The following is a 22,314-nucleotide window of genomic DNA, read 5'->3' on the forward strand; positions in this document are numbered from 1 at the left end:
TGGATATTATTTATATGGAATTTTCGAAAACATTTGGGAAAGTTACTCTTGAAAGATTGTCAGTTGAAGCTAAAATTCATGGAACTGAGACAAATTGAGAGCATTTGGAAGTTAGCTGAGTAACAAGAGGCAGAGAAGAGATAATAACCGGAAACTCAAAACTGGCAAGGAACAAGGTTACAAAGATAAACACCGAATTGATTCTACAACATACAGACTCACTATCAAGGATTCCACAACTCATGTTCTCAGCATTATTTATTTATCACCTGCATTCTGTGTGTGTTGCTTTGGGTTTCCAGCTTCCGCAGATTTTCTTGTGTTTGTTACTTATTTACCTATCTATTTATTCATTCATCAATTCTTTGTTTGTATTTGCAGTTTGTCTTTTGCATATTGGTTGTTTGTCAGTCTTTGTAGGTAGTTTTTTATTGATTCTATCTATATAGTCGTTCTACTGTGAATGCCGACAGGGAAATGGATCTCCAGGTAGTACAAGTTGAGCATCCGATCTGAAATTCCAAAATCTGAAAACCTCCAAAATTAGAAATGTCTTGATCACTGACAGGATGTCATAAATGGAAAATTCCACAAGGCTTTGGGAAGGGTCCCTGGCGATGTGCAGGTCTCTGCACACCACAGACAGTTCTGAGAAGTGACCTCACACGAAATAAACAGAAGCTAATGAAAATTAGTAAAACACTGCACAAAATGAAAAATAAAGATCTCGACATGTATTGAAAGAGTGGATTCACCAGTGTTGGAGTGAACGTATGCTGATCATGAAACAAGCAAAGATCTATTATGATGAACGGAAAACTGAAGGTAGTTGTGAATATTCAGCGGGATGGTTGCAGAAATTTAAGAAAAGGCATGGCATTACATTGTAAAAGATTTGCGGTGATAAAGCATCTGCTGATCATGAAGCAGCAGGGAAATTCACTGACGAGTTTGCCAAGATCGTCGCTGATGAAAATCTAATACACTGAACTGCGGCATCATGTGATGAACAAGTGTAAGACAATGAATGCTTATCGCTAGCACATAAACTCAGAGTCGGAAATGACGGCGAAGCTAGACAGCCTCTGACTGTTCACGAGGGTGGCCGAGGCAGTGATAGCTTACCTTGCTGATGGTTCAATGTACACATTATTGTTTCATTCACAAAATTATTAAAAATACTATATAAAACTACCTTTGGGGTTTATTTTTTAAGCTGTATATGTACTGTAAATGGATTTCCTGTTTCGACTTGGTTTCCATCATCAAGGTATCTCATTATAAAGATGCAAACATTCCAAAATACAAAGAAATCCAAAATCTGAAACACTTCTGGCCCCGAGCATTACGGATAAGCATTACTGTACACTATATAGTGACAAAAGCATTCTTTAAAAATAAACTTACTTTGAACTTTGAAATACAGTGGATAGAGGAAAGAATACATACAATTGTAGATCGGGGTGGCGGGGGAGGTGTAGTTCAAAGAATGAAGGAGCTAGTCAAAATACTTGGAGATGGATCTTTGGGAAATTAATCTTGGAAATACCTCTACAGGCAAGTTATAGAATAGAAGCAGACTTTTTGGCCCAAATGATACATGCTAACCAAGATGTCCATCCAATGTTAGTTCCCATTTGCTCCACACTATCTAAACCATTCCTGTATATGTCTGTGCTGGTTCATGACAAAGGCTTTATCAACCCACTCCATCTTCTGCATTAGTTTGGACATAAGACTAAGGAGCAGAATCAGGCCACTCAGCCCATCAAGTCTGCTCCATCTTTCCATCATGGCTGATTTACTATTTCTCTCAATTCTATTCTCCTGCTTTCTCCCCATAACCTTTGACACCCTGACTAATCAAGAACCTATCAACCTCTGCTTTAAATATACCCAATAACTTGGCCTCCACAGCCATCCATGGCAATGTATTCCACAGATTCACCACTCTCTTGCTTAAGAAATTCCTCTTCATCTCTGTTCTCATGAGACGTCCATTTATGTTGAGGCTGTGACCTCTGGTCCTAAACTCCCCCACTATAGGAAATATCCCCTCCATATCCACTCTTATCTACTGTAGGTCTTTCAATATTCGATAGGTTTCAGTGAGATCTGCCTCATTCTTCTAAACTCCAGCAAGTACAGGCCACAAAGCCATCAACTACTTATATAAATTTAACTGCTTAGTATGTTTCTTAGTGGTCACAATATATATATGCAATTGCTTAGTGTGTCTCCAAGTGGTTACAACTCTTTGCATCATTCTGGAAAGTTCTGGATGCTTTCGTTGGTGTTGTATTATTTGAATAGGGGCTATCTGATTGGCTGACTCTCATCTATGCTTCTTCTCTCGTTTCACTTACTAGACCTCTATCACTGTCCACTTTTCAATTCTTTATTCTATTATTATTTAAAATGATTGTGAAGCATTAAGTTTATGCTTCTTTCTTGACTTCCGAAAAAACCTGGATTATAAATATCGGAATCCAACAGGTGTTATACATGAAATAGCCAAACTGTATGAAAGATTAGATGGGAGTGAATTTCATATTTTGCAAGACATTGTGAAATCTCAATTAACATGGTCCTGAAAGCTTTTTTACCTGAGTTCCAAGGCAGGCGATCATCATGTGCATGAGTAGTTTGGCTGCAAACATGGAAAATCTTGAACAGAGCAGATGAGACAAAATGGAGAGAGAGAAACCTGTGGACACAGACCGTGGGGGACGTTAGAAGGAATGTTATACTAGCCTTTAAACATGTCACTGTAATTGCATCAAGTTCAAATGTATTGTCATTCAACCACACACATGTACTCCACCAAACGAGACAACATTCCTCTGGACCAAGGTGCACTAAACAATACATATAACTTGCACACATAGCACATAAAGTAATATTACCTCAAATAAATTAAGAAATAATAAGGTGCATGTAGGAGACAAGTTAAAAAGCAAACAGTATAAGACTACTGGAGCTTCATACGTGATGAAACCTGGGTGGTGGCAGTGAGTTCAGTAGTCCTACAGCCTGGGGGATGAAGCTGTTTCCTAATTTAACAGTTCTTGTCCTAATTCTATGGTACCTCCTGCCTGGTGGTAGGAGCTCAAAGAGATTGTTGGACGGATAGGAGCGAGCATTGACAATGCTGAGGTCTCTGCATACATGACGTTCCTGATAAATATCTCTAATTGGTGGATAGAAACCCCAATGATCCACTCAGCAAATATCCCATAATTTAAATGTCTCAAAGTCCATTTCAGCCAAAAATATTTTGCTGTTGATTTGAGAAACTTAATGAGTTTATTCAGTAGGCCACTAACGTGGATTTCTTATCTTGAACAAAAATTCAAAGTTACTTTAGCATCAAAGTACATACTTATATGTCACCATATACTACCCGGAGCTTATTTTCTTGCAGGTATAGAGTTGTGTTGACACTGAGGTTCTCTGATGATTAGCTAATAAACCAAGCAGGAGTCACAACAAGATCGGGCTGAAAGTGGGCCGCCAACTCGGTCATAGACCAGGCTGTGAGCTCCTGCAATTGAGAATCATCACTGACAACTCATGCCTGGGTCGGCTCAGCACCCTTCCAATGATGGGGGAGTGCAAGTGCAAGGGATAGGTGTGACATGGTCCAGGCAGAGGTAACAAACAATGAGGATGAAAGACAGGTATCGAAGGCATGGAGCTGGGGTCACAGGATGCCTGGATGAATGGGATCTTCTCAAGTGCAGAGGTTTGGAGACTGCAGCCCTTGTACATTTCTTTCCTCTTGTGGTCCGTGCATGGCACTCTCCCTCACCCATCACAGCTGCACACATGGGGGCTGAGAGAGGACCCTAACTGCAAGCTTTGTGGTCAGCAGGGTTCAATGGCACACATACTGTCAGGATCAAAACAGCTTTGACACAAAAATGATCTAGGTGGCACTACGACAGAGCCCTAATGTCCCTTGCTGACACATTGGGGCGGGAGAGGTGTGAAAAGAGACCAGCTAGCAGAGAGTCAAACAGGGCAGTCATTTTCATCAAGGGGAGGGTTACGCCAGTCATTATCAGAGGTCTAAATCCAATCTGCTGCAAGCTGCCAAATCATGGGAGATGAGCATTGATGTGGGGAGGAAGATGCAGTTCCTGGAGGTGGCTCAAACCACACTTTGACCAGACATCGTACTGTGGTCCACCGAAGACAAGAAAATCATCCTGGTGGAGCTCATAGTACCACGGGAGGAAGGATCCAAGGGGTCCCTGAAGTTCCAGTCCTTAGCCCAGGAGTGCAGGGACAAAGGATGGCAGACGTGGCTATTTCCCATGGAGATTGGCTGTAAAGGGTTCCCAGTGAGGTTGGCATGGAAGTTGCTGACTGCGCTAGGCCTTGAAGAAAAGAGCAAGAACCAAGCAGCTCGCAGGATGGGGGAGGAGGCAGAAAGCGCCTCTCGCTGGATATGGAGCAGGTGACAGGAGATGAGCTGGAAGTCAGGAGCAGATGGGCAGTGACTTGGCCACCACTGTTGACCCACCGGCAGGAGAGTGTAGTGGTTAAGGGTCGAAACACTCTATGAAGGTTGGGTATCACCTGATGGCATCGGCTCCAGCAAAAGACTACGGCTACCTCATCAGGTAACTGTAGAGGGCACCCCTGTGTATGATGCAAATGTAGGACACTAATTTCTTATCTTGAACAAAAGTTCAAAGTTCAAATACATTTATTATCAAAGTACGTACATATATGTCACATGTATTACCCTGCGATTCATTTTCTTGCAGGCATTTACACCGGAACAACTCTGCCATGGACAGTCTCAAGCCCAGCTATGAAAGGAGTAGGGTTAGGTATGGGGCTAGCAACCTCATCCTGTAAAAAACCACTGTTACAGAAACGGCAACAGGAGCTCCAGAGACATCACCCCTGGGAGAGGAAGGCTTTTTGATGAGCTACACCTTGAAAGATTGAGAGACTGCCAAGGACAGAGGAATCTGGTGAGCTGCTTTCAGCGGCCTGTGCCTCAGTAGGGGTGATAGGGTTAAGAAGAAGAAGAATTCCCAGTAGAACTGAGAAATACAATAGAATCAATGAAAAACAAAGAGTAAGAAATAATCAATATGCAGGGAAACTGCAAATTTAAAGCAATAGTTAACTACACTGAGAAGATGAGAACTTGATATCTGAAATCAAAGGACTGAAGGAACAGGGCAGAGACCACTAAGCAGGGATCAAGAAGAAAAATGAACCAAAATGACAAGAGAAATAGTGAAAAATATTGATGGGGTGCGGTTTGCTTACAGAGGAAAATGTTTGGAGAAATAGAGAGAAGAGAGCCAGCAAGGAGTCAGTTCTGAATCTCGAATCTGGATTGAAACTTCAGGGCCAGAATAAAGCAGTGGGATCTGGGACCGAAAGCAGATAATAAATTGAAGTTTCGCTGAATTAAGCGCCGAGCCAGATTAAAAAATTAAGGCGTCGAGGACAAGGGCGAAGGATGAACTGGTGTTCGACTCATTACTCCATGAGGTACCTCAGTGCTGAACTGACTCTGCAGCTGTGGCCTGCAGCCATCAGCCCTCGCGTCAGTGCTGAACCTGGCTCTGTGGCTGTGGGTTCATATTCAGGGGCTCTGCAGTTCATGTTCTGCGTGATATTTGTTCACTTTGCTACTGTTTAAACATTTGTTTATCTTCCCCAGACGTTGGGTGTTTGACAGTCTTTGTTGCGTGCTGTTTTTTTGTAGATTCTATTGTGTTTCTTTGTTTTGTAGCTTCCCGCCAGAAAATGAACTTCAAGTTTGTAAATGGTATACATACTTTGATAATAAATGTACTTTGAACTTTAACACAAGGAAATCTGCAGATGCTGGAATTTCAAGCAGCACACATAAAAAGTGCTGGTGAACGCAGCAGGCCAGGCAGCATCTATAGGAAGAGGTTCAGTCGATGTTTTGGGCCGAGACCCTTCGTCAGGACTAACTGAAAGAAGAGATAGTAGGTGATTTGAAAGTGGGAGGGGGAGGGGGAGATCCAAAATGATAGGAGAAGACAGGAGGGGGAGGGATGGAGCTAAGAGCTGGAAAGTTAATTGGTAAAAGGGATATGAGAGGATCATGGGATGGGAGGCCTAGGGAGAAAGGAAGGGGAAAGGGAGCCCAGAGGATTTCAAATCTCTTACTATCTCTTCTTTCAGTTAGTCCTGATGAAGGGTCTCGGCCCAAAACGTCGAGTGTACCGCTACCTATAGATGCTGCCTGGCCTGCTGTGTTCACCAGCAACTTTTTATCAAATGAATCACTTTTAAACCAGGAGCTGATCCAGCACCACTTTAGACAGGCGACATCCTACCCCGGAGGAAACACCAAGTTAATGACCTTTACCACTACTACTGATACATTACCGTAAGACCACAAGACACAGGAGCAGAATTAGGCCATCTGGCACATTGCATCTCCTCCGTCATTTCAACATGGCTGATTTATTAACTCTCGCAACCCCATTCTCCTGCCTTCTCCCCATAACCTTTGACACCCTCAAGAACCTATCGATCTATGTTTTAAAGATACCAATGATTCGGCCTCCACAGCCAGCATAGCAATGAATACACAGATTCACCAGCCTCTGATTAAAGAATACCAGAATCTGGCTTATTATCACTGACATATGTCACGAAATTTGTTGTTTTATGGCAGCAGTATAGTGCAACACATAAAAAATTACTATGAGCTAAAAATGAATAAATTAATAAAGAGTGCAAAAGTGGAATAGTGAGGTAGTGTTCATGGACCATTCAGAAATCAGATGGCAGAAGGGAATAAGCTGTTCTTGAAATGTTGAGTGTGTGTCTTCATCTTCCATACTGCCTCCCCTTCACTCATCTACAATCCTTTTCCATTTAAATAAAATTCTGTCCTTAGATTCTTCTTATCAAAGTCACAACTTCAGAACTCCCCACATTAAACTACCCACTCATTCATTCTTTTTACACCCAGTTGCAAGATTCAAGATTGTTCAATCTTGTTTCCTGTACACAAGTGGAAAGGAGAACAAAATAATTGATACTCTGGATCTGAGGCAGCACCAAAAACCCACCAAAGATAAAGAACATAATAAATATCAAACCATAAGATAGCTTATCTACTTAGATTTATTGATGTTAAGCTGTACAAATGGTGACTGACAGGAAAAAATAAAGCAGTGGCATTAGTGGGTGGAGGTGTTGATCAGCCTTACTGCTTGGGGGAAAATAACTGATTTTGAGTCTGGTGGTCCTAGCATGGATGCTATGTAGCCTCCTCCCTGATGGTAGTGGGATAAACAGACAGTAAGCAGGGTGGGTGGGATCCTTTATGATGATGATGGCCCTTTTCCTGCATCTTTCAGCAGAGACCCTATATCCTCCTTGCTCTCCAGCCTATCTTCATGTATCTGGCAAGATTGAATATTTTACATACCAACCCCACCAGAAATTAATATAAATCATGAATAACTGAAGACCAAGAACAGATGCTTGGATCATCTATGGTTACATTCTTGAACCTAAAGAGAGCCTTTTAGAGTCAGAGAGAAGTACAGTAGAGAAACAGGGTCTTTGGCCCATTTAGTTCAAGCCAAACTATTATGCCTAGTCTCAAATTTTATACACAAGAAATTCTACAGATGCTGGAAATCCAGTGCAACACACACAAAATTAGATGTACCTAATAAAGTGGTCAACTGTGTACTTTGAAGAATAACCTTCCTTACAGTCCAATCATCTTATGCAATAGGATCATGCACTTTCCCAAATTATGTTCCATTTCCCACCTACCTGAAATACAGATGAATGCGGCTGAGAAGAAGATTTCATTGTAAACGGGAAGTGTCTCTGTTAGGGCAGAGGCCGTGTAGGTGGACATGTGCGAGCAGGCACACTCCACGAAGTTACTCAAGTCATCAACCACTCGACAGAACTGGTTGCTTGATAGCCAACTGTTAAAATAATCAAAGGATTGTTAGAGGTAAACATCTCAAATATTATAGTGAAATGAAAACACAATCAAATGACTTAGTTCCTTCCAGTGGCGAGCCTTGTCTGCTTGACCTTAAGGTGACAAAGCAGACAATAATTTTATTCTATGTTGTTTTTAGATATAAAGCATGGTAACTAACCCCTTGGACTGGCTGGTGGCGCAGTGACATCAGCGCCGGACTGCGGAGCGAAGGTTTCCAAGTTCGAATCCAGTCGGGCCGCTCCCGGGCACGCTTTCTATCCGTGCAAAGTGGTTGAAAAGTGGTTGCCAAGGCTCTGGTAGAGTATGGCACACAAAAAAAAACTAACCCTTCCAGCCCAATGAGCCCACGCTGCCCAATTATAAGATATAGGGGCAGAATAAGGCCATTTGGCCCATCAAGTCTGCTCCACCATTTCATCATGGCTGCTCCATTTTCCCTCTCAGCTCCAATCTCCTGACTTCTCCTCATATCCCTTCATGTCCTGACCAACAGAGAATCTATCAACCTCATGCGACCAATTCACCGACTATCCCGTACATATGAAGCAATATAAACACAAGAGATTCTGTAGATGCTGGGAATCCAGAGCAACACACACAAAATGCTGGAGGAACTCAGCAGATCGGGCAGCATCTATGGAAATGAATAAACAGTTGATGTTTCAGGCCAAGACCATTCATCAGACCATTCTGGAAAGGATTCCAGAATAAAAAGGTGGGAGGAGTAGAAGGAGGATAAGCTGGAAGGTGAAATGAGATAGGGTTTGACTGTTTACTCTTTTCCATAGGTACTGAGTTCCTCCAGCATTTTGTGTGTGTTGCTGCAGGTGATAGGTGAAGCCAGATGGGTGGGGGAGGGAGGAAATTAAGTAACAAGCTGGAAGGTATTAAGTGGAAAAGTAAAGGGCTGGGGAAGAAGGAATTTCATAGGAGAGGAGAGTGGATTGTGGGAGAAAGGGAAGGAGGAGTAGTACCGGGGCAGTGATTGGCAGGTGAGAAGAGTTAGGAGGCCAGAGTAGGGAAATGAAGAGGAGGGGAGGGAAGATAAAATGCTGGAAGTTGGAGAAATCGATGTTCATGCCATTAGGGAAGTAGCATTATGCTTTTTAACTTGTATTGCAATTGCACCTTATTGTGCGTTAATGTATTTGTGGTATTATTACTTTGTGTTATGTGTGAGTTATATGTATTGTGTTGTGCACCTTGGTCCAGAGGAACATTGTTTTTTTTGACGGTATACATGTGCATGGTTGAATGACAATAAACTGAACTTGAACTTGGAATGTGGGAGAAAACTGGAGCACCTGGAGGAAACCTACGCAGTCACAGAGAGAACATACAAACTTCTTGTAGACAGCGGTGGAATGAACGTGAGTCACCAGAGCTGCAAATGTGTTTTGCTACTATCCCGCCCTATGTTTATTACTGGAATGAAAGAAAAGTCAAATGTATCATTCTGTTTGACTGAAAAATGCTCTTCCTGAGCTCAAGATTCAATTTAGACAGCAAGGAAGCACTCGCAACTTTGGAGTTGACTTGAAGTTTGGAACTTGAGTTGTGATTGGCAAACAAGACCATTGCCACACAAGTTGATGGGATGGTCATGAAGACGCACGGTGTGTTGGCCTTCATTAGTATGGGATTGAGTTCAAGAGCTGTTAGGTAACACTGCAGCTCTATGAAGTAATACTGGTTAGACCACACGTGTTCAGTTCTGGCTACCTCACTTTGTTTCCTCTGGGTACTCCAGTTCCCTCCCACATTCCAAAGATGTCTGGCTTAGTAGGATACTTGGTCACATGGGTATAAATGGGTGGTGTGGGCTCACTGAGTTGGAAGGGCCTGTTTCTGTGCTGCATCTTTGAATAAGAGAAAACAAAAATAAAACCAAACAGCTTGGACAGAAAAAGCGTCACTAGGGTTAATGGAGAGGATACCAAAATGGATGGGATGACAAGTGGAGATGCAACAGAGGAAACATGGCAGGGAAGCATGGTTCGGGTCTGTTTGAGAGGCCAGTGAAGTATTCCACTGATGGTGTTGTAAGCAGCAATCTTTTACTGGGACAGGCAGCACCCATATCCCCGAACGATTCTTCCTGCTCTCAGAGACCTGTCCGCTCATGTTTTAATTTAAGTGGCCTCCCAATTACAGACAGATCCCGGTTACATTCATGAGAAATCTCTGTAAACTGATTTTCCCATAAGGCAGAAACAATTGTTTTCATATTATATCCATAAAACCACAAGACAGAGGAGAATAATTAAACCATTCGGCTCATCAACATGTTGCTGTGTGTGCACTCCTATCATCAAGTATTTACTATATTTGAACTAACAATACCCATAGTTCAACTCAGAGAGTGTATACCGTATCCAGTTTGTATATGTCACCATATATTACCTTAAGATTCATTTTCTTTCAGGCATTCCCAGTAGAACAATGAAATACAATATGCAATACAATATACAATATACAAAATACAACATGTCCACAGATCCCTGAAAGTTGCCTCACAGATGGATAGGGTAGTTAAGAAAGCTTATGGGGTGTTAGCTTTCATAAGTCGAGGGATAGCGTTTAAGAGTCGCAATGTAATGATGCAGCTCTATAAAACTCTGGTTAGGCCACACTTGGAGTACTGTGTCCAGTTCTGGTCACCTCACTATAGGAAGGATGCGGAAGCATTGGAAAGGGTACAGAGGAGATTTACCAGGATGCTGCCTGGTTTAGAGAGTATGCATTATGATCAGAGATTAAGGGAGCTAGGGCTTTACTCTTTGGAGAGAAGGAGGATGAGAGGAGACATGATAGAGGTGTACAAGATAATAGGAGGAATAGATAGAGTGGATAGCCAGCGCCTCTTCCCCAGGGCACCACTGCTCAATACAAGAGGACATGGCTTTAAGGTAAGGGGTGGGAAGTTCAAGGGGGATATTAGAGGAAGGTTTTTTACTCAGAGAGTGGTTGGTGCGTGGAATGCACTGCCTGAGTCAGTGGTTGAGGCAGATACACTAATGAAATTTAAGAGACTACTATATGAGACAGCTATATGGAGGAATTTAAGGTGGGTGGTTATATGCGAGGCAGGGTTTGAGGGTCGGCACAACATTGTGGGCCGAAGGGCTAAACTATGCTGTACTATTCTACGTTCTATGTTAAAAACCACACATACTGACAACCAGCCAATGTGCAAAGGAAGGCAAACTGAGGCCTCACTTGGAGTATTGTGAGCAGTTTTGGGCCCCTTATCTAAGAAAGGATGTGCTGGCATTATAAAAGTCCTGTGGAGTGGAGAGGATGTTTTGTATGGTGGGGGAGTCCAGGAGGAGAGGGTAAGACTTGGAATACAAGGGTTCAAAGGAGGTTCACGAAAATGATTCTGGGTTTGAAAGGCTTATCATACGAAGAGTGTTTGACTGCTCTGAGCCAGTACACTCTGGGATTCAGAAGAATGGTGGGGGGAGATCTCACTGAAAGCCATCAAATGGTGAAAGGCATCGATATTGAACGTGAGGGGATGTTTCCTATGGTGGGAGAGTCTAAGACCAGAAGAATAGAGGGACATCCTTTTAGAAGGGAGATGAGGAGGAATTTCTTTATCCAGAGAGTGGTGGATCTGTGGAATTCATTGCCACAGGTGGTTGTGGAAGCCAAGTCACTGAGCATATTTAAGGCAGAGGTTGATAGATTCTTGATTAGTCAGGGCATGAAGGGATACAGAGAGAAAGGAGGAGATTGGGCCTGAGAGGGAAAATAGATCAGCCATGATGAAATGGTAGACCAGACTCGAAGGGCCAAGTGACCTAGTTCTGCTCCTATATTTAATGGTGTTATGGTAATTATTCTATTATGGATTTATTGAGTATGCCCACAAGAAAATGGATTTGACATCTATGTACTTTGATAATAAATTTGCTTTGAAGTTTGGAAGATGTGTGATGGAGAGTGTATTGACTGGTTGCATCACGGCCTGGTATGGAACCACCAACACCTTTTAATAGAAAATCCAACAAAAGATAGTGGATGCTGCCCAGTCCATTATGGCTAAAGTCCTCCCCACCACTGAGCACATCTACATGGGGTGCTGCCACAGGAAAGCAGCATCCATCATCAAGGACCCCCATCATACAGGCCACGCTCTCTTCTTGCTGCTGCCATCAGAAAGAAGGTAAAGAAGCCTCGGGTCCCACACCACCAGGTTCAGGAACAGTTATTACCCCTCAACCATCGGGAGAACTTCACTCACCCCATCACTGAACTGTACTTACAACCTACAGACTCACTTTCAAGATCTCTTCATCTCATGTTCTTGATATTTATTGCTTACTTGTTTGTTTGTTTGTTAATTATTCTTTTATTTTATATTTACAGTTTGTTGTTTTTTGCACATTGGTTGTTTGTCTTGTTGGGTGCAGTCATTCATTGATTCTATTGTACTTGTATACAACGTGTATGCTCACAAGAAAGTGAGTCTCAGGGTTGTATGGTGACATATATATTTGAGTATAAATTTACTTTGAACTTTGGAATAGCAGAGCAGGCCCCATGAGCTGAATAACCTATGTGTTATGGCGTTAAATTCCCTAATGGCAATGTGCAGGTGGAATTGAAGCCAGCAGAAGCTGGAGACCAGTCAACAAGACCGTACAGATTATCCTGCATCAAGCACCACGACACTACTCCTCCTGGGAGTAGGTCAGATAATTAGATTAGATTAGATTAGATTCAACTTTATTGTCATTGTGCCGAGTACAAATACAAAGCCAATGAAATGCAGTTAGCATCTAACCAGAAATGCAAAGAATAGTGTTATTTACAAAATAACAGCGAATAAAAAGTAAGTGCTACAGCACACAAATATAAAAGTACTGAGACAGTACAATATGGCTGCAATACTGCTTACCATGGTGTTGTGAGGTTCAGCAGGGTCACAGCCTCAGGGAGTATAATCAATCATAGAGCAGTACAGTACACAAACAGCCCCTTCAATCCATCTAGTCCATGTCGAATTGTTTTTCTGCCTAGTCCTAGCATCCCACACCCACACTTCACCCCTCCATACCCCACTCGTCCATGTAGAGAACCTATCCAGACTTCCCACACCCAGACCATACCCCACTCATCCGTGTACAGAACATATCCAGACTTCCCACACCCGGACCATACCCCTCCATACCCCACTCATCCATGTACAGAACATATCCAGACTTCCCACACCCGGACCATACCCCTCCATACCCCACTCATCCGTGTACAGAACATATCCAGACTTCCCACACCCGGACCATACCCCTCCATACCCCACTCATCCGTGTACAGAACATATCCAGACTTCCCACACCCAGACCATACCCCACTCATCCGTGTACAGAACATATCCAGACTTCCCACACCCGGACCATACCCCTCCATACCCCACTCATCCGTGTACAGAACATATCCAGATGTCCCACACCCGGACCATACCCCTCCATACCCCACTCATCCGTGTACAGAACATATCCAGACTTCCCACACCCGGACCATACCCCTCCATACCCCACTCATCCATGTACAGAACATATCCAGACTTCCCACACCCGGACCATACCCCTCCATACCCCACTCATCCGTGTACAGAACATATCCAGACTTCCCACACCCAGACCATACCCCACTCATCCGTGTACAGAACATATCCAGATGTCCCACACCCGGACCATACCCCTCCATACCCCACTCATCCGTGTACAGAACATATCCAGACTTCCCACACCCGGACCATACCCCTCCATACCCCATTCATCCGTGTACAGAACATATCCAGACTTCCCACACCCACACCATACCCCTCCACTCCCCACTCATCCGTGTACAGAACATATCCAGATGTCCCACACCCGGACCATACCCCTCCATACCCCACTCATCCGTGTACAGAACATATCCAGACTTCCCACACCCACACCATACCCCTCCATACCCCACTCATCCGTGTACAGAACATATCCAGACTTCCCACACCCGGACCATACCCCTCCATACCCCACTCATCCGTGTACAGAACATATCCAGATGTCCCACACCCGGACCATACCCCTCCACTCCCCACTCATCCGTGTACAGAACATATCCAGACTTCCCACACCCGGACCATACCCCTCCATACCCCACTCATCCGTGTACAGAACATATCCAGACTTCCCACACCCGGACCATACCCCTCCATACCCCACTCATCCGTGTACAGAACATATCCAGACTTCCCACACCCGGACCATACCCCTCCATACCCCACTCATCCGTGTACAGAACATATCCAGATGTCCCACACCCGGACCATACCCCTCCATACCCCACTCATCCGTGTACAGAACATATCCAGACTTCCCACACCCGGACCATACCCCTCCACTCCCCACTCATCCGTGTACAGAACATATCCAGACTTCCCACACCCGGACCATACCCCTCCATACCCCACTCATCCGTGTACAGAACATATCCAGACTTCCCACACCCAGACCATACCCCTCCATACCCCACTCATCCGTGTACAGAACATATCCAGACTTCCCACACCCGGACCATACCCCTCCATACCCCACTCATCCGTGTACAGAACATATCCAGACTTCCCACACCCGGACCATACCCCTCCATACCCCACTCATCCGTGTACAGAACATATCCAGACTTCCCACACCCGGACCATACCCCTCCATACCCCACTCATCCATGTACAGAACATATCCAGACTTCCCACACCCGGACCATACCCCTCCATACCCCACTCATCCGTGTACAGAACATATCCAGACTTCCCACACCCGGACCATACCCCTCCATACCCCACTCATCCGTGTACAGAACATATCCAGACTTCCCACACCCGGACCATACCCCTCCACTCCCCACTCATCCGTGTACAGAACATATCCAGACTTCCCACACCCGGACCATACCCCTCCATACCCCACTCGTCCGTGTACAGAACCTATCCAGACTTCCCACACCCGGACCATACCCCACTCATCCGTGTACAGAACATATCCAGACTTCCCACACCCGGACCATACCCCTCCATACCCCACTCATCCGTGTACAGAACATATCCAGACTTCCCACACCCGGACCATACCCCTCCATACCCCATTCATCCGTGTACAGAACATATCCAGACTTCCCACACCCGGACCATACCCCTCCATACCCCACTCATCCGTGTACAGAACATATCCAGACTTCCCACACCCGGACCATACCCCTCCATACCCCACTCATTCGTGTACAGAACATATCCAGACTTCCCACACCCGGACCATACCCCTCCATACCCCACTCATCCGTGTACAGAACATATCCAGACTTCCCACACCCGGACCATACCCCTCCATACCCCACTCATCCGTGTACAGAACATATCCAGACTTCCCACACCCGGACCATACCCCTCCATACCCCACTCATCCGTGTACAGAACATATCCAGACTTCCCACACCCGGACCATACCCCTCCACTCCCCACTCATCCGTGTACAGAACATATCCAGACTTCCCACACCCGGACCATACCCCTCCATACCCCACTCATCCGTGTACAGAACATATCCAGACTTCCCACACCCGGACCATACCCCTCCATACCCCACTCATCCGTGTACAGAACATATCCAGATGTCCCACACCCGGACCATACCCCTCCATACCCCACTCGTCCATGTACAGAACATATCCAGACTTCCCACACCCGGACCATACCCCTCCATACCCCACTCATCCGTGTACAGAACATATCCAGATGTCCCACACCCGGACCATACCCCTCCATACCCCACTCATCCGTGTACAGAACATATCCAGATGTCCCACACCCGGACCATACCCCTCCATACCCCACTCATCCGTGTACAGAACATATCCAGATGTCCCACACCCGGACCATACCCCTCCATACCCCACTCATCCGTGTACAGAACATATCCAGACTTCCCACACCCGGACCATACCCCTCCATACCCCACTCATCCGTGTACAGAACATATCCAGACTTCCCACACCCGGACCATACCCCTCCATACCCCACTCATCCGTGTACAGAACATATCCAGACTTCCCACACCCGGACCATACCCCTCCATACCCCACTCATCCGTGTACAGAACATATCCAGACTTCCCACACCCGGACCATACCCCTCCATACCCCACTCATCCGTGTACAGAACATATCCAGACTTCCCACACCCGGACCATACCCCTCCACTCCCCACTCATCCGTGTACAGAACATATCCAGATGTCCCACACCCGGACCATACCCCTCCATACCTCACTCATCTGTGTACAGAACATATCCAGATGTCCCACACCCGGACCATACCCCTCCACTCCCCACTCATCCGTGTACAGAACATATCCAGACTTCCCACACCCGGACCATACCCCTCCACTCCCCACTCATCCATGTACAGAACATATCCAGACTTCCCACACCCGGACCATACCCCTCCATACCCCATTCATCCGTGTACAGAACATATCCAGACTTCCCACACCCGGACCATACCCCTCCATACCCCACTCATTCGTGTACAGAACATATCCAGATGTCCCACACCCGGACCATACCCCTCCATACCCCACTCATTCGTGTACAGAACATATCCAGATGTCCCACACCCGGACCATACCCCTCCACTCCCCACTCATCCGTGTACAGAACATATCCAGACTTCCCACACCCGGACCATACCCCTCCATACCCCACTCATCCGTGTACAGAACATATCCAGACTTCCCACACCCGGACCATACCCCTCCATACCCCACTCATCCGTGTACAGAACATATCCAGACTTCCCACACCCGGACCATACCCCTCCACTCCCCACTCATCCGTGTACAGAACATATCCAGACTTCCCACACCCGGACCATACCCCTCCATACCCCATTCATCCGTGTACAGAACATATCCAGATGTCCCACACCCGGACCATACCCCTCCACTCCCCACTCATCCGTGTACAGAACATATCCAGACTTCCCACACCCGGACCATACCCCTCCATACCCCACTCATCCGTGTACAGAACATATCCAGACTTCCCACACCCGGACCATACCCCTCCATACCCCACTCATCCGTGTACAGAACATATCCAGACTTCCCACACCCGGACCATACCCCTCCATACCCCACTCATCCGTGTACAGAACATATCCAGATGTCCCACACCCGGACCATACCCCTCCATACCCCACTCATCCGTGTACAGAACATATCCAGACTTCCCACACCCGGACCATACCCCTCCATACCCCACTCATCCGTGTACAGAACATATCCAGACTTCCCACACCCGGACCATACCCCTCCACTCCCCACTCATCCGTGTACAGAACATATCCAGACTTCCCACACCCGGACCATACCCCTCCATACCCCACTCATCCGTGTACAGAACATATCCAGACTTCCCACACCCACACCATACCCCTCCATACCCCACTCATCCGTGTACAGAACATATCCAGACTTCCCACACCCGGACCATACCCCTCCATACCCCACTCATCCGTGTACAGAACATATCCAGACTTCCCACACCCGGACCATACCCCTCCATACCCCACTCATCCGTGTACAGAACATATCCAGACTTCCCACACCCGGACCATACCCCTCCACTCCCCACTCATCCGTGTACAGAACATATCCAGACTTCCCACACCCGGACCATACCCCTCCATACCCCACTCATCCGTGTACAGAACATATCCAGACTTCCCACACCCGGACCATACCCCTCCATACCCCACTCATCCATGTACAGAACATATCCAGACTTCCCACACCCGGACCATACCCCTCCACTCCCCACTCATCCGTGTACAGAACATATCCAGACTTCCCACACCCGGACCATACCCCTCCACTCCCCACTCATCCGTGTACAGAACATATCCAGACTTCCCACACCCGGACCATACCCCTCCACTCCCCACTCATCCGTGTACAGAACATATCCAGATGTCCCACACCCGGACCATACCCCTCCACTCCCCACTCATCCGTGTACAGAACATATCCAGATGTCCCACACCCGGACCATACCCCTCCATACCCCACTCATCCGTGTACAGAACATATCCAGACTTCCCACACCCGGACCATACCCCTCCATACCCCACTCATCCGTGTACAGAACATATCCAGACTTCCCACACCCGGACCATACCCCTCCATACCCCACTCATTCGTGTACAGAACATATCCAGACTTCCCACACCCGGACCATACCCCTCCATACCCCACTCATCCGTGTACAGAACATATCCAGACTTCCCACACCCGGACCATACCCCTCCATACCCCACTCATCCGTGTACAGAACATATCCAGACTTCCCACACCCGGACCATACCCCTCCATACCCCACTCATCCGTGTACAGAACATATCCAGACTTCCCACACCCGGACCATACCCCTCCATACCCCACTCATCCATGTACAGAACATATCCAGACTTCCCACACCCGGACCATACCCCTCCATACCCCACTCATCCGTGTACAGAACATATCCAGATGTCCCACACCCGGACCATACCCCTCCATACCCCACTCATTCGTGTACAGAACATATCCAGACTTCCCACACCCGGACCATACCGCTCCATACCCCACTCATCCGTGTACAGAACATATCCAGACTTCCCACACCCGGACCATACCCCTCCACTCCCCACTCATCCGTGTACAGAACATATCCAGACTTCCCACACCCGGACCATACCCCTCCATACCCCACTCATCCGTGTACAGAACATATCCAGACTTCCCACACCCGGACCATACCCCTCCATACCCCACTCATCCGTGTACAGAACATATCCAGACTTCCCACACCCGGACCATACCCCTCCATACCCCACTCATTCGTGTACAGAACATATCCAGACTTCCCACACCCGGACCATACCCCTCCATACCCCACTCATCCGTGTACAGAACATATCCAGACTTCCCACACCCGGACCATACCCCTCCATACCCCACTCGTCCGTGTACAGAACATATCCAGACTTCCCACACCCGGACCATACCCCTCCATACCCCACTCATCCGTGTACAGAACATATCCAGACTTCCCACACCCGGACCATACCCCTCCATACCCCATTCATCCGTGTACAGAACATATCCAGACTTCCCACACCCGGACCATACCCCTCCATACCCCACTCATCCGTGTACAGAACATATCCAGACTTCCCACACCCGGACCATACCCCTCCACTCCCCACTCATCCGTGTACAGAACATATCCAGATGTCCCACACCCGGACCATACCCCTCCATACCCCACTCATCCGTGTACAGAACATATCCAGACTTCCCACACCCGGACCATACCCCTCCACTCCCCACTCATCCGTGTACAGAACATATCCAGATGTCCCACACCCGGACCATACCCCTCCATACCCCACTCATCCGTGTACAGAACATATCCAGACTTCCCACACCCGGACCATACCCCTCCATACCCCACTCATCCGTGTACAGAACATATCCAGACTTCCCACACCCGGACCATACCCCTCCATACCCCACTCATCCATGTACAGAACATATCCAGATGTCCCACACCCGGACCATACCCCTCCATACCCCACTCATTCGTGTACAGAACATATCCAGACTTCCCACACCCGGACCATACCCCTCCATACCCCACTCATCCGTGTACAGAACATATCCAGACTTCCCACACCCGGACCATACCCCTCCATACCCCATTCATCCGTGTACAGAACATATCCAGACTTCCCACACCCGGACCATACCCCTCCATACCCCACTCATCCGTGTACAGAACATATCCAGACTTCCCACACCCACACCATACCCCTCCACTCCCCACTCATCCGTGTACAGAACATATCCAGACTTCCCACACCCGGACCATACCCCTCCATACCCCACTCATCCATGTACAGAACATATCCAGATGTCCCACACCCGGACCATACCCCTCCATACCCCACTCATCCATGTACAGAACATATCCAGACTTCCCACACCCACACCATACCCCTCCACTCCCCACTCATCCGTGTACAGAACATATCCAGACTTCCCACACCCGGACCATACCCCTCCATACCCCACTCATCCGTGTACAGAACATATCCAGACTTCCCACACCCGGACCATACCCCTCCATACCCCACTCATCCGTGTACAGAACATATCCAGACTTCCCACACCCGGACCATACCCCTCCATACCCCACTCATCCGTGTACAGAACATATCCAGACTTCCCACACCCGGACCATACCCCTCCACTCCCCACTCATCCGTGTACAGAACATATCCAGACTTCCCACACCCGGACCATACCCCTCCATACCCCATTCATCCATGTACAGAACATATCCAGACTTCCCACACCCGGACCATACCCCTCCATACCCCACTCATCCATGTACAGAACATATCCAGACTTCCCACACCCGGACCATACCCCTCCATACCCCACTCATCCGTGTACAGAACATATCCAGATGTCCCACACCCACACCATACCCCTCCATACCCCACTCATCCGTGTACAGAACATATCCAGACTTCCCACACCCACACCATACCCCTCCATGCTTCATTCATCCACGTACAGAACATATCCAGACTTCCCACACCCGGACCATACCCCTCCACTCCCCACTCATCCGTGTACAGAACATATCCAGACTTCCCACACCCGGACCATACCCCTCCATACCCCACTCATCCATGTACAGAACATATCCAGACTTCCCACACCCGGACCATACCCCTCCATACCCCACTCATCCGTGTACAGAACATATCCAGACTTCCCACACCCGGACCATACCCCTCCATACCCCACTCATCCGTGTACAGAACATATCCAGACTTCCCACACCCACACCATACCCCTCCATGCTTCATTCATCCACGTACAGAACATATCCAGACTTCCCACACCCGGACCATACCCCTCCACTCCCCACTCATCCGTGTACAGAACATATCCAGACTTCCCACACCCGGACCATACCCCTCCATACCCCACTCATCCATGTACAGAACATATCCAGACTTCCCACACCCGGACCATACCCCTCCATACCCCACTCATCCGTGTACAGAACATATCCAGACTTCCCACACCCGGACCATACCCCTCCATACCCCACTCATCCGTGTACAGAACATATCCAGACTTCCCACACCCGGACCATACCCCTCCATACCCCACTCATTCGTGTACAGAACATATCCAGACTTCCCACACCCGGACCATACCCCTCCATACCCCACTCATCCGTGTACAGAACATATCCAGACTTCCCACACCCGGACCATACCCCTCCACTCCCCACTCATCCGTGTACAGAACATATCCAGATGTCCCACACCCGGACCATACCCCTCCATACCCCACTCATCCGTGTACAGAACATATCCAGACTTCCCACACCCGGACCATACCCCTCCATACCCCACTCATCCGTGTACAGAACATATCCAGATGTCCCACACCCGGACCATACCCCTCCATACCCCACTCATCCGTGTACAGAACATATCCAGACTTCCCACACCCGGACCATACCCCTCCATACCCCACTCATCCGTGTACAGAACATATCCAGACTTCCCACACCCGGACCATACCCCTCCATACCCCACTCATCCGTGTACAGAACATATCCAGACTTCCCACACCCGGACCATACCCCTCCACTCCCCACTCATCCGTGTACAGAACATATCCAGACTTCCCACACCCGGACCATACCCCTCCATACCCCACTCATCCGTGTACAGAACATATCCAGATGTCCCACACCCGGACCATACCCCTCCATACCCCATTCATCCGTGTACAGAACATATCCAGACTTCCCACACCCGGACCATACCCCTCCATACCCCACTCATCCGTGTACAGAACATATCCAGACTTCCCACACCCGGACCATACCCCTCCATACCCCACTCATCCATGTACAGAACATATCCAGACTTCCCACACCCGGACCATACCCCTCCATACCCCACTCATCCGTGTACAGAACATATCCAGATGTCCCACACCCGGACCATACCCCTCCATACCCCACTCATCCGTGTACAGAACATATCCAGACTTCCCACACCCGGACCATACCCCTCCATACCCCACTCATCCGTGTACAGAACATATCCAGACTTCCCACACCCGGACCATACCCCTCCATACCCCATTCATCCGTGTACAGAACATATCCAGATGTCCCACACCCGGACCATACCCCTCCATACCC

At 47.5% G+C, this 22,314-nt stretch overlaps 1 protein-coding gene across 1 annotated transcript in view; it reads right to left on the minus strand.

Annotated features, from left to right (window-relative positions):
* adgrv1 (adhesion G protein-coupled receptor V1) overlaps nucleotides 1–22,314 on the minus strand; it is a 525,473-nt gene that overhangs the window by 163,302 nt on the left and 339,857 nt on the right. Inside the window, exons 81-82 of the mRNA XM_072281026.1 lie at nucleotides 7,804–7,964; nucleotides 2,607–2,707 (exon numbers count right to left, since the gene is read on the minus strand). Coding sequence (XP_072137127.1) covers nucleotides 2,607–2,707; nucleotides 7,804–7,964 — 262 coding nt within the window. The remainder of the gene's footprint in view (nucleotides 1–2,606; nucleotides 2,708–7,803; nucleotides 7,965–22,314) is intronic.

The sequence above is a fragment of the Mobula birostris genome, chromosome 17, assembly GCF_030028105.1.
Source record: "Mobula birostris isolate sMobBir1 chromosome 17, sMobBir1.hap1, whole genome shotgun sequence".
Lineage (NCBI taxonomy): Eukaryota > Metazoa > Chordata > Chondrichthyes > Myliobatiformes > Myliobatidae > Mobula > Mobula birostris.